The following is a 12,499-nucleotide window of genomic DNA, read 5'->3' as shown; positions in this document are numbered from 1 at the left end:
TACTCTTATCTACATACCGGGTTTTTTTTTCCCTTTCTGTCCTGGGGCCAATTCTGTGGGTTCATGAGCTTTCTTCATCAACATGGAGAGAGTAGCATCGTGTGTCCGAAACAGATCCACAACTTTATATAAATCGACATCTGTGATCAGATCGCAGCTCAATACCAAAACGTCAGTCTGCCAAGGAAGAAAAAAAAGAGGAAACCCTCAGAAATACAAACGACCACATATGGATCAGCATTTGATGACTTGGCTCCAGGTCGTAGAGAATGTGAGCATGAAAATTGCCATCATCAGCCCCTAGCAGGAGGAACTGGGAAACAGTACCCACGGATTTCAAGACTGCCATGGAAATCTGCTGCATTTACGATCACTGCTTCCAGTTGCATAATGGTGTAGAAAAGAAAGCTTCCTGAAGAAATCTTTTTAGCTGACTTTGCATCTGGCTACAAATCACTGGAAAAGATATTTAAACTATGTTATTTTATCAGGAAAAAAAATCAAAGACTACGTAGGATGTGATTTACTCGGTAATTGCAGTGTGATGGTGGGCTCAGTTTAGAAACACACTTCCTAAAAGCAGCAATATCCCATATAAAAAACAACAAGGAAGCTTGGTTCTATTTAATAACAGGCTCGTATTTAATTTTGATCTCAAAGGATTCCAAAGTGCCGTACAAAGTAATTAAGGGAAGTGCTGCACATATCACAGAAATGCAGTCACACAGTAGTGAGGCGTATCAGCTTCGTTAAGCACGCAGGCTGTCGAGGCACTCTGACTAAAATCCCTCACTTCAAAAACATTTTCTACATTTCCCATGGGCTGCAGAACACGCTGCCAAAAATCTACTAGTTTGGCAATTATCTTCATTTAAATTAATCCTAATGCAGCATCTCAGCAGTATGACCTACAAATAACCAGCAAGTTTCTGCTTTATTTTTTGTTAATGAATAACCTTTTTTGTTAATGACAGTGTTTCTCTCTCGACATCACTGCTTTCACTTTGAGTGCTACCATTCACTATGGTAAGCCTCCTTGCACAGGAGAACATGGCACCCGACTTTCATCTTTTATAAAGGGCATTAGCAAAGACTTGCTGCAATCACAGTTGCTCTCTTCATAAAGGATCAAGTTCTGCCTTACAAACTATCTCATATTAGGAGATTCTGCACGGTAGGTGAAGATAAAGGAGGTCTGGTATTTCCATTATTTGACAGGTTCTCCTACAAATGCTAGGCAGCTTCACGTGTTTACCACTAAGTCACTGGAATTCGTTGTGTCACAAACTGTGGGAGCTGCTGATTTGGCATGCTGCACAGAAGGTCAAGCTCTTTGGTTTTCATTTGCTTTCCCCCTCCCTCACTGAGTAACACCTGGACACTTTACAGGAAGCAATAATATTCAGGTTAAGAAACTTCACAAATCATCCAACTTTCACAAAAAACATCCAAAACCTAACTTGTATCTCCCCTTTTAATATATTTGCAAAATATGTATTCTATATTATGGTTTTGCCCAAGAGAAGTGTTTTAATTATCACTTCTCTAAAACAAGCAACACACACACATTGGAACAAAATCCAACCAACCACAAATGCAAGCTGCCTAGCATCCTGGAAACAGAGCTGCACTGACATCCCTGAGTGTACAAAGAAAGGAAAATAGATCTGACTTGCTGTAGAAGGATATCTTCCATTTTATACCTGTACATTGTGGAGAAGCATATACTGAACAACCTGAAAAATCCTACAAAAATGTTCAGATATTACATTTTTACACAAGCATGAATGAGTTACAATACCTTCAGAAGAGGTCAAAATGTATGTGAGAGCCATTGAAAGAGACCCACGCTTTTCAAACTCAGTCTGCAGAGGGAATAGCTCTCTGCCTCCAGATCTAAATGCATCCGCTCTAACGGTGTTAAAAAGGAATAATAATATAAGAGATGTTCACAGGCACATCGATGGATGTACTTTAAGGAGTTGGACTTGTAAGGCAAATTTTGTAATTGTTTCACAATCTACCAAATGCTCGAATCTGTCACTGCAGCAAAATCCCAACAAGCGCTTCATAGCTGCGAACAGGCTCCTGTTTCTTTTCTCCTCACTATAGGACAAGCTTTTTGCAAAAACTGAATGCAAGACCCCTGAGGAGCATACGGGAACAGAACCACCAAATGTCTGGTTGCCATCTGTTCTACCCATTTACTCTCCCAATATGTAAATAAACGTCAGTGAGCACAGGGACCAGTGAAACACACAGTTGCTCTGTAAAGCCCACATTTCTGCCTCTCCTCCTGATGAGCAGAGCAGCGGCCTCAGAAGCATGCTGAGAATACACCATGAAAGGCTCTTTTGGGACTTGACAGCCTCCCCCTTGAAACACCACCACCCTCATAAATAAAGCCCTCACTGTCTAATGGATGCACTTTTTTCCAGTGTACAACTCCTGAACGAATAAACTAATGGCTGAATGAAAAAATAAACTATCCTAGAACCCTAGCAGAAGTGTGTGTTTTTCTTTACTTTCTTTCTTCTACGCCCACCCTGAAAAAATAAATGGTGGAGCTTGTGGTTTTTTTTTAAGTATCAGCTTCTACCCGTACCATGTAAGTACGGTGCACCTTCCCAATGCCCTGCTGATACAAAGAGGTATGTGCTCACCGCCTGCTCTCCTGTGCTAACAAAGGGGGATGTGAACATACTTGACTTCATGAATTATGCAAACACCTCAGTACACACACATACACACATCCCTTAATGAAATACATCTCACGATGATTACATCAACCCTCAACTATTATACAAACAGACGATAAGAATCAACATGAGCTGATTAAAAAAAGCAGCAAGTCCACACCCCGAGCAGAACCACTGCAAAGGAAGAATAAGGCACGCACAGATCTTTACTAACAGCGCTCTGCCACTTGTTACAACCTGGGGGGAGGACAAAGCAGCGCTCTTAAATCAAGAAGGACCATCTGATGGACGGGGCATGAAAGCAATGCTTGAAATTTCTGTCATTTTTCAGATCTGCCAACGTTGATAGGTAACCTCTTGTTTACTACTGATTTATTCAGGTTTGCACTTTATGCACTCAAGGTCGGAATTCAGACTCGGCGTCCAATCAATAGAGAGGAACGAGCTCCTGTAGAGGTCATTCCATCCCACCCACGATGTGAGCTGCGAGGAGGTGCTTTACCACCCAGCCCTGGTGCCCCTGGTAGGAGCCCTGGGCCCAGCTCAGCCCACACTGCACACTCTGCTCAGTCAGTAAGCAACCTGGAGCTCAGCTCTGCCTTCTTAACACTGGGTAACGGCACAGCACCGTCAGGAGTGCCCAGAATGCGAGGTGAGATAGCTTACGGACTCGGCCTAACATAAAACATCAAGAGAGTCACATAAAACAGAGCAAAGCTGTGCAGAGAAAGAACTCGGAGCCAACATGTCAACAATTATACAAAGCCCAGCACAATATGGAACATCGACACAAAAACAAAACCAAAAGGCAGAATGTTTCAAGAGCTCAGTTCAAGATGACCGATTTAAAAATAGAAAACACGCTTTCAATGGAGCTAATTCATACCACAGATCAAAAGATGGATGCAATTATATGCTGTAATATACAGCACAAATAAAAAGCCTTGGACTTTCTCACACCCTGCATACAAAGGCAGCATGAAAAACGTTTATGTTCAGTTATGATTGCTGGACCCCTTCTGTTCAAACAGGAGATATCAGGGTTACCACAGCTAGCTGGCAGCAAATGCTGACTTTTTAAATGGTATTCACTATGCCTTTTCTGTCAAGTATAGACAAGGGCAGGACCTTGTAGCCTCAACTGCTGAGGCCTCAAAAACTGCAGACTAGAAAAATGAGGAAACATGTGTTGCAAGGAAATCTCTAATTTGAACAAAATCAGCCTCAAGAAAAAGAGGAAAACAAATGTCAGATTGCATTATAAACAGAGAAGAAGCAAAGTATCCGCAAAGCAGTGGAACCACATTCTAACAGAACCAAACATGGACAAAGCACTGAAGTCAAATGCTAGCAGCTTCCAATTGCACAGTGTTATATGTCGAAGCTTTGACAGGAGAAGAAGAAAATAAAGAGATTAGATAGACTTTGTGCCTGCGCTCAGCCTAAGTTAACACACGCACAGAGAACTCTGCATCATTTCCTGTGGTGTTCACCATACAGCAAGCGGGAGAGGAACGAGTTATAATTACTGCTGGAATCGAGACTGAGAATTCTCAACACAATAGCCTGGAACTTCACCCATATGTTGCAGTAACAGTGGGGTTTGTGTGTAATGCTTTTATTATTCTAAAGACTGGAAAGGGAAAGAACAGTTTGGCTGTGGGCAAACATTTTGATTGCTTGTTAGCACGCTCCCAGGCAAAGCCAGGGGTACCTCGGAGCAATTGCATTACTCACCACTCTTCAGATCAGAAAACGTACATCCAAGGCTTCAGAGAATCCCTTTTTATCTCAGCCTCCATTAAGAGTCCTCCAATTTCCACACCTGTGACCTCTTTGAAGCTCTATGGCTGCTCCTGTAACTGGAGCAGGGAACCTCTTTTTTTTTTTTTTTTATTTGGATGTCTGTAGGATCTTGTTAAGCACCAACAGAAATGACCGCCTTTGGCTGGGAATTCCCACCCTGCTTTTGTAATGCCCTTGATAGCAAGATTCAGAAGAAAAGCATGATTTAGTGCTTTCTTCACAGACATGAAGCGTTTCCCTTCAGCACACTCACCCTACAGCAGCAAGCTTGCTGCAGGCTAGCACCTTCCTAACTGCTAAAGACATGGAGCAGGGGAAGCACAGCATCCTCCAGCCTGAAATCCAGCAGTAATCTCTCCTCAGAAAAAGAAGGAATAAAGCTTTTTTTTTTTTTCTTTGAAAGATGGTGGTAAGGTGGAAGAGGCTTTAAAGAGGAAAAAAAAAACACAAAAACAACCAACACAAAAACAAGCCACACCAAAACCAAAAATAAACATAAAATAAAAACCAATTTGGGAGCCAAGGGAGTCTCTTCTTGTTTCTTGGATGGCCCTGAATTCATCAGGTGAGGATATCTTAAGGCAACGTGAATGCCTTCACACACACAACCTGTCAGCATCACTGTTTATCTTCTCAAAGAAAGCTGGAAGAAAGATGCCAGGAGCTGGGGAGGAGACTTAACCCCAGTCCTATCACATGGCTCATCCTATGCATTATATCAGATGGGATCTTACAACAAAAACACCCATTTTACGTTATCTTTGCATCTCAAGAGCTACCATCCAAAATCAATATTTTTTAATTTACATATATATAAGGTAGGAACAGGAAAGATATTCAAGCCCTCGAGGCATCCTGTCTCCTCCCAGGAGGAAGTCTCCTTCCCTGTTGCTGAAACTGACACGTGGGGTGGAAAAGGGTAATTTACAGTTATCAGGAACCAAAAGCAGAAGTTTAGAGATGAACGCAAGTTCATGAGCTTATTAAGAATGTTTTCAAAGCAGGACTTTGATACTGTGATGCTTACTGAACAGCACACCTTCTGGTCTAGGTGCAAGCTTTGCAATCTGTCTTTCCTTTGGTTCCATGCATTGCAGTTTTGAGTAGTCAAAAAATCATTTTCCCCACTTCCTCCTCCAACCATGTTACCTTTCTTCACTGGTTCCCCCTTTCTGTCACACCAAGCAAAAATTGTTTGCCTTTTTTTTTTTTTAATAACTTATTCCTTCCATCACCAGTCATTTACCAAGCATACTTCTGCCTTAAATCAACAGAGGATGCCAGCTCTACTACCTGCATTCTCTAAAGGAGGAGATTTTATGCTCAGCAAAGCTGTCCATTACACCTCAGACACATGCCATATTCTCCTGCAGGCTATCACAGTATTTGTCATGGAAATCTTTTGTTAGAAGTCTGCTACCATTGTACCTGCAGAGATCTGGCCATCATCAGATCAGTGTGCATGACTGACACAAAATTTGAGCTCATTTGCTGGAGGGCAGGTATCTTCTCCTGTGTCTATGTCCAAAATCCAAGCGTGCACAGAGGAGATTGGTTTTCCCCATCTAAAACAAGGCATCCAGAACGTGTGCACTGTAACTCACGAGAACCACGTGCTGAAGCTCAGGGAAACATCCCAAAAGCCAGGCCCCGAATTCACCAGTTCACAGAGGGTGAGCCTGGCAAGCCGACTTCTCCCCTGGCTCAACGTATTGCACTAACAGATCCCTTCTTCCCAGGCAGGAGCACTCCAGAAAGAAATGGCTCTCTCCTCATCGCTCGCGTTCCTGGAAGGAAGGTTTCCAGGACTACCTGACCAGACCTGCTGTGCGGCTGCTCTTGGACTCTGCCTCCCACAGACAGAAAGGAGAACGCCGCAGCCGGGCTCCCATCTCAGCGGCGCAGCAGGCTTGCTGCCAAAGCCCAGAGCTCAAGCCCGGGCTTAACGCTTAATGCAAGCAGAGCCTTAGGCAGTCAGGTGCTGTAGTCACACAAACAATAATAATAAAAAGTAGTCCTAATGGAGCTCAACTGGCTCAAGTTATTGAAGAGAAAGATGGCCTTTGCCCACAGCCTGCAATTACCCAAACAGCAGAAGATCGCTGAGCACCACAACAAAAAGCAGAAACGGCATAAGTGGCTCAAATGCAGGAATAAAAAGAAAGGTATTTTAAGTATCACCTGGAATAAGTGACCAGCTGGTACAACAGACTCATCATCAGTGAGAACGCATGAATGAAGACTTGCCTTCTTTCTGAAACACAGCAAGTCATCCAAAAGCTCTGGCTAACAGCCGAAACTACTTCGTGCAGAGCTCCTTACAGACTATGGGATCACAATTTGTAGCAGTCTGCAACAAAGTAGCACAAGAACACCAAGCATACACAGCACACGTCCTCAGGAATCGCCCTGCCATCCTGTAACTAGCAGCACTGCGTCCTTAAATAAACAAACAGTATGAAACAAGATTTCCAAGGTAAAACCAAGACAGTACACAACGCTCAGTTCCAGTTCTGTTCTAATAGAAAACCAGAACATCACTCAACTTTGCAAAATACAGGCTCAGCAGAACCAGCCCTTTTGAAAGACAGTTCAATGGCACTGCTGCTTCCTTGTAGCCTGCACTGAACAAATACCCACATGCAGTTCAAATGCGTTTTTTTCCTCTGTAAAAACAAGGTATGCTATGGTATCTAAAAATGCTGTTCTGAATCCTATATTTCTGTAGGATACCCTCTTCAATACTATTTTCTCCACTAGCAGCTATGCAATTTTTCCACTGATACTTGTGCAGCAAGTGGCATTAAAAACATACAGTGAAAACTCTGAGATCTCTGCTTTTCCCACTACCAATCTCCATCCAGAACATTAACCACCTTCCCAAAGGAGATGACAGAAGTTACATTACAGAAGAATTTCCAAATTTGCTTCAAGAAAATTTGAACACCATTATTTTTCCTTTTTCAGCACAGAACCAAAGAAAAACTACATAACCTAAGCAGGCTTCCCAGTTAACATGGTAAGACAAAAATGCAAAACGAAGCTTCAGACATCCTACAAGTCCACCAATCTTCACCATGGCTTTCAACAAACTGCAGAAAAAACAAAACAAACAAAAAAAAAAAAGCTTAGCATAGCAAGAGTGCCTGTCTCTGGGAAAGGAGGTGCTGTTCCTGCTACCAAGATTATGGTTCTGCACCAGGCTGCAAAAACAGACAGGGAAAAACCCTTCAAAAGTAACTCCATTGGTTGACATGTAGCATCTGTTTCCTCTCACGCGTGCCAATAAGTAGAACATTCACCCAGGTGAACACATGAATCTGTGTTTTATCTAAGCAATTTTATACCCTCTTCTGGAGGATGAATGCTCACTAATGAACATCACCTTCAGTAGAGAAATTGTGACTGCTGTACAGTCCACCCTTGCCATGAAAAGACCCAAGCACTCACGAAGGAAGACTCCACGCCACTGAAACCTTCAAGGCTTGAAACAAAGGGGAAAGGCTGCAGAAAACAAGGAGGGAATGTTATTCCACACTGGTAAGAGAACGTCTCCTTGGAAGTAAGAAACCGGAGCAGCCTGTCTCATGAGGAAGGGCTGAGGAGAGTGGAAACAACAATCAAAAATGACTAATACATCAGATCAGATGGCAACTTAACACACAGACAGCACAGGGCTGTCACCAGACAAAGCTCTATGCAACTCCTCCTTGCTCTGCTCCAGGGTGACACTGACAGCATCAAAGCCGTCGTGCCTCCAGCCAAGCACAGGGGACATCTCACCTTCGAGGCTCAGACGTGGAGAGGTGCTGGCTTCTCCACTGACAGCGCCAAGGACAGGCAGCAGCTGAAGGAAGTCTGCAGACTTCCCACTTGCAATACTTCACTCTCTCTTTGGAAATCAAACACAAGGTGCACAAGTTCATTTCTCATGGACTCATCGCTTCTTTGAGTATTCATCACAGAACAACTTTTGAAATCTATAAACTTGAGTTTATCAATGTAGAAGGCTTCCTATGCCTGATAAAGCAAGCTGATAATAAAGGACTTTAATAGGCACATCAATGCATATGAAAAGTGTCAAGTATAAAAAGTGCAAAACAGTGTTTTACCAGAATGCTTTTAAATTATTTCAGTTGTACACACGTGCAAAAAGGTTCCCATGTCTACAACTAAAATACGTTCACCGCGCGTAATTCATCAGAAACCACAGAGGGTCTGAATGAAAACATATTCTGTAACACAGGAAAAATGCTGACAATGGATCTCCACTGGGAAATAAGAAGTACTGGTCAATGTGATGAGCACGGGCCTAGAAGACAGGAGGAACAGAGAGAGATACAACGATGGAAACTGACAGGTATCTCAGGCCGGTCAGCGACTCCTGCTGCAAAACACGTAAGGTCTTCATGTATATTTTTGTCTGCCTCTGTATATAACAGAAGGCATCCTCATGGGCTGACGGCGTACAAGAGAGCAAACAGCCCAATGACCACTCCTGAGCCTAACCTTCAGAGCTAATTGCCTCATTCAGACTTCTGGTGTTTAAACCCTGTTCCAGTAAACCCTGGCAGCAAAATAATTAATTTAATGAGCTACGTACTTCTCAACCTGAGTAACTTTAAAAAGAAAAGAAAAAGCCAAAAAAACCCCGACAACTGTTGAATCCTCTGCCTCTCATCCTGCCAGGAAAAATAAAGATCAGAACAAAGTCCCGAGCACATCCATCAAGCACACAGCCAGGCAGCACTGTATCACCCCCCCCAGCACCAGCGTCAGCCTGAGCACCTGCCAGTACAGCTGTTTGATTTTGTTTTTACTAAGACAATCAGCTGTGCTTTGGGAATGGGACTCGGGCGTGCAATCCATAATTAATTTTGCCCAGCACTGCAACGCTGGTAGCTTTCAATCACACTCCTTGCCTGCGTCGGAGGTAGGGATGGAAACAAGATGCTGCACACTCTGCGAGCTGCCATCCGATTCAGCTGCTTTTCTCACGCAGCACTGACACCATTGTAAAAGGCAGAATCAGAAAAGCATCAAGAGGGCGGCTTTTATTTGCATTTCAGACAGTATTCTGAACAGTGAACAGTATTCTCTGTCAGGTCTGCCAAAAAAAAGATGCAATTCTTTTTACTACTTCCAAATAGATAAACAGAACATTCAACTGAGTCTTGGGGAGAGAGAGATTATTATTTTATTTCCACTCGCAGTACAAAAAGTACATAGCTATGTATTATGGGCACTGAGGTCTTTCTTTCCGTGCTCAAACACTCTGCTCAGCTGTACCAAAAGGATTCAGATTCCACCTTCCAGCCGTTACAGCAAGCTTACTTACATCATGTGTTTGGAAAGGAGATTTTTCAACAGAGGAAGTGAAGCGCTGAGCCATGCCGTCCAAGACTACACGGATCAGTGACCCTCAACAGCAGACAGACCACCACCGTGACATCACACTTTCCACAACATGGCTCCCAAAGATGCACATACCGAGAGAATCTGGAGTTTCGATCTTTATTTGTTCAAACAAAGTTGGTTTTTACCTTCTTCACCTTGGTAGCTTTATAGAATTTGCTTTGCTTTTTAAGAGCTGCGTTACTTTCAAATCTTACTTTTTGAAACTAGGAAAACCAGGTGGACCACCTGAGATGAAACGTGTCACATGCAAGCACTCACCAGCGATAGCAGTAGAAGGCATGCTGATCAGCTCACAGCGTGTTAGTCAGGGCTTCCATTAACACAACCGAGGGCTCATCAAGGAAGGAAAATGTGAAATTGTTCCACTGCTGTCGCCCTGCTGGAACGCCACCGTTTAATCACTGGCTGGAGTCCAGCTGAGTGACACGAGGAAGAGAAATGCTTAACAGAGGATGAAAATAATACAGATTCAGAGAAGACAAATGCTTGATCCAGGCACACCTCCCGCCTCAGCTGGAAGTGCAGCTCCATGATTTAACCAGGTTTCCCAACCTGCTGCCTGGAGAGGCCCCCCGCCCAAGAGGTGGTGCCAGACAGCAGCTGTGAGGGTCTGGAAAATTGGGCACAGAAATAAAAAGGCTAAATATTAAAGATGCCTAAAGAATGCATTTTTAAACTGCACTGACACCCCCTTTGTCTTATTTTGTCACCAATAACCTGCAAGTCGCAAAAGGGCCCCAGTAGTTTGATGCATAGCACAAAGAGAAGGTCACAGAAATAGAGTTCTCACAGAGGTTTCCTGAGTCAGAGAATCGCCTCCTGCCATCCCAGGTGTCACATTACTTTCTTTGTTCTTAACTAAACTAAGACTTCTCATTCCAGTATAAAACTAGGGGGGTTGTCTTGATTACCCCTTCAGCCCCTCAGCCTTCTCTTGTGGCACATTTAAACACAGTCACATTTCAGTATGAATGTTCTATCTCCCTTTCCAGTTTCTGCTCTACATTTGACACAGAAGTTCCACACCTGTGCAGTATTCCAGTCAAAAATCTTCCCACTGCCTTCAGCAATTAATTTCTCATTGCAACTGAAAAATACCTGATACATTCTGCTCTTGCACTTACCCCCTCTAACACCGTAGCTGCTCACTGTCATCTTAACTCAACTAGTACATTCTGAGACAACATAAATCTGCTTCCAGTCAAATTTCTTGTTACCAATCCCCCAAATCCTGAGTTCTGTGCTACCAAGTTCTTGACACTGTTGCTGTGCTGTAACATGGCAGGCCATGGCACTGTGCTTTGCATAGCGATCCTGTGAATCACCCAAAGGAGGGCTACTAAACTGTGAGAGAAGCCCTTCAAGAAGTGCAGTCGAAGCCAAATAAACAGAGACATAAAATTGGAGTGAAGAAGTCACAGAGCAACGTTCTGGGGAGAATGATCCCAAGGGAGGCCTTGACAGACACAACAGAAGACTTTACATTACAACTTGGAAAAAAGCATGTTTACTGACACCAGGTACAGAGGAAAAGCCCTCCTAAGTGAGCGAGGGGATTACATTACGTGCGACTTAGTGAGACATCAAAAGAAATCAGCCTTTGTAACAGGCAGACTATTCTCAAAATATTTCAAAAATAAAAATCATCACTGAGAGATAAGCTGCCTATGCAAAACAGCATCGTTATCCACTGCATGCAGCAGATAGCACAAAGACACCTCTTCTAGCTAGGCAGCGTATCAGAATGTCACTGAAACAGGATTTCTTACTAATTTCCCTACTGTTCAGATTGAACAACTCATCTGAATGTCTCAGGCAGTGCTGCTTGCCAATGAAAACCAGAACCAAGGACTGGAGACAGTTACCGAGGGGAAAGCAATTATGCATGACTGAAAAAAAAGAAACAAAACAAAACCCACATTTCTTCATTTCTTACAGACTCTCCCCACCTTCCGCTCTGTCCCTGGCAGTCGCCAAGCTGTGGATGCTCAGTAAAAACAAACAGGAACATGGAAGCTATCACGTCACACCTTTACTCCTGCTGTCACATCTGCAGCGCCATTCCCAGTTTGCAGCAGTGCTGAAAAGTTATAATGATTTACTAAACTTCATTAACATGGATCTCATTTAAAAACATGAAACATCGTGAGTGAGGAAAGTTAAATTGAAAGCCATAGTCAGTTTGGTGTTTTCTCACCACCTGTAGAAGAGGCATTCTGTTATTCCCTAGCAAAGACTGTCAAGGCTACCTGTAATTAACAGCCCGTGTGAGTGACGGAAGCAAGAAAGGTAACCAGGAGAGCAGAACCAGGAAGTGACAAGAGTAAAGGATGTGGAAAAGCTGATCTCCTGAAGGAGGGAGTTTGCTTTACATTTCAGGTGAAAATAACTTGTCACAAAGGATATTTTTTAATGCAAATAATCAATGAAGACAAGCTTCCAACAGAAGCACAGACAACACACGCCTTCCAGAGGCAGAGGAAAGCGCAGATACTGCCTAAAGACTTCAGAGTCTACTTCTACTAACAAACACTGCATAAGGTGGTATTTACTTAATACAGAATTCAGTGATTTGA

The 12,499-nt window shown here is 43.2% G+C and overlaps 1 protein-coding gene across 1 annotated transcript in view; it reads right to left on the bottom strand.

Annotated features, from left to right (window-relative positions):
* The window catches only part of EIF2B3 (eukaryotic translation initiation factor 2B subunit gamma), a 92,374-nt gene that overhangs the window by 73,946 nt on the left and 5,929 nt on the right, over positions 1–12,499 (bottom strand). Inside the window, exon 4 of the mRNA XM_052667026.1 lies at positions 18–177. Coding sequence (XP_052522986.1) covers positions 18–177 — 160 coding nt within the window. The remainder of the gene's footprint in view (positions 1–17; positions 178–12,499) is intronic.

The sequence above is a fragment of the Tympanuchus pallidicinctus genome, unplaced genomic scaffold (genome assembly GCF_026119805.1).
Source record: "Tympanuchus pallidicinctus isolate F22 unplaced genomic scaffold, pur_lepc_1.0 scaffold7, whole genome shotgun sequence".
In the NCBI taxonomy this organism is placed as follows: Eukaryota; Metazoa; Chordata; class Aves; order Galliformes; family Phasianidae; genus Tympanuchus; species Tympanuchus pallidicinctus.
This window is presented reverse-complemented; position numbering and strand designations above follow the sequence as displayed.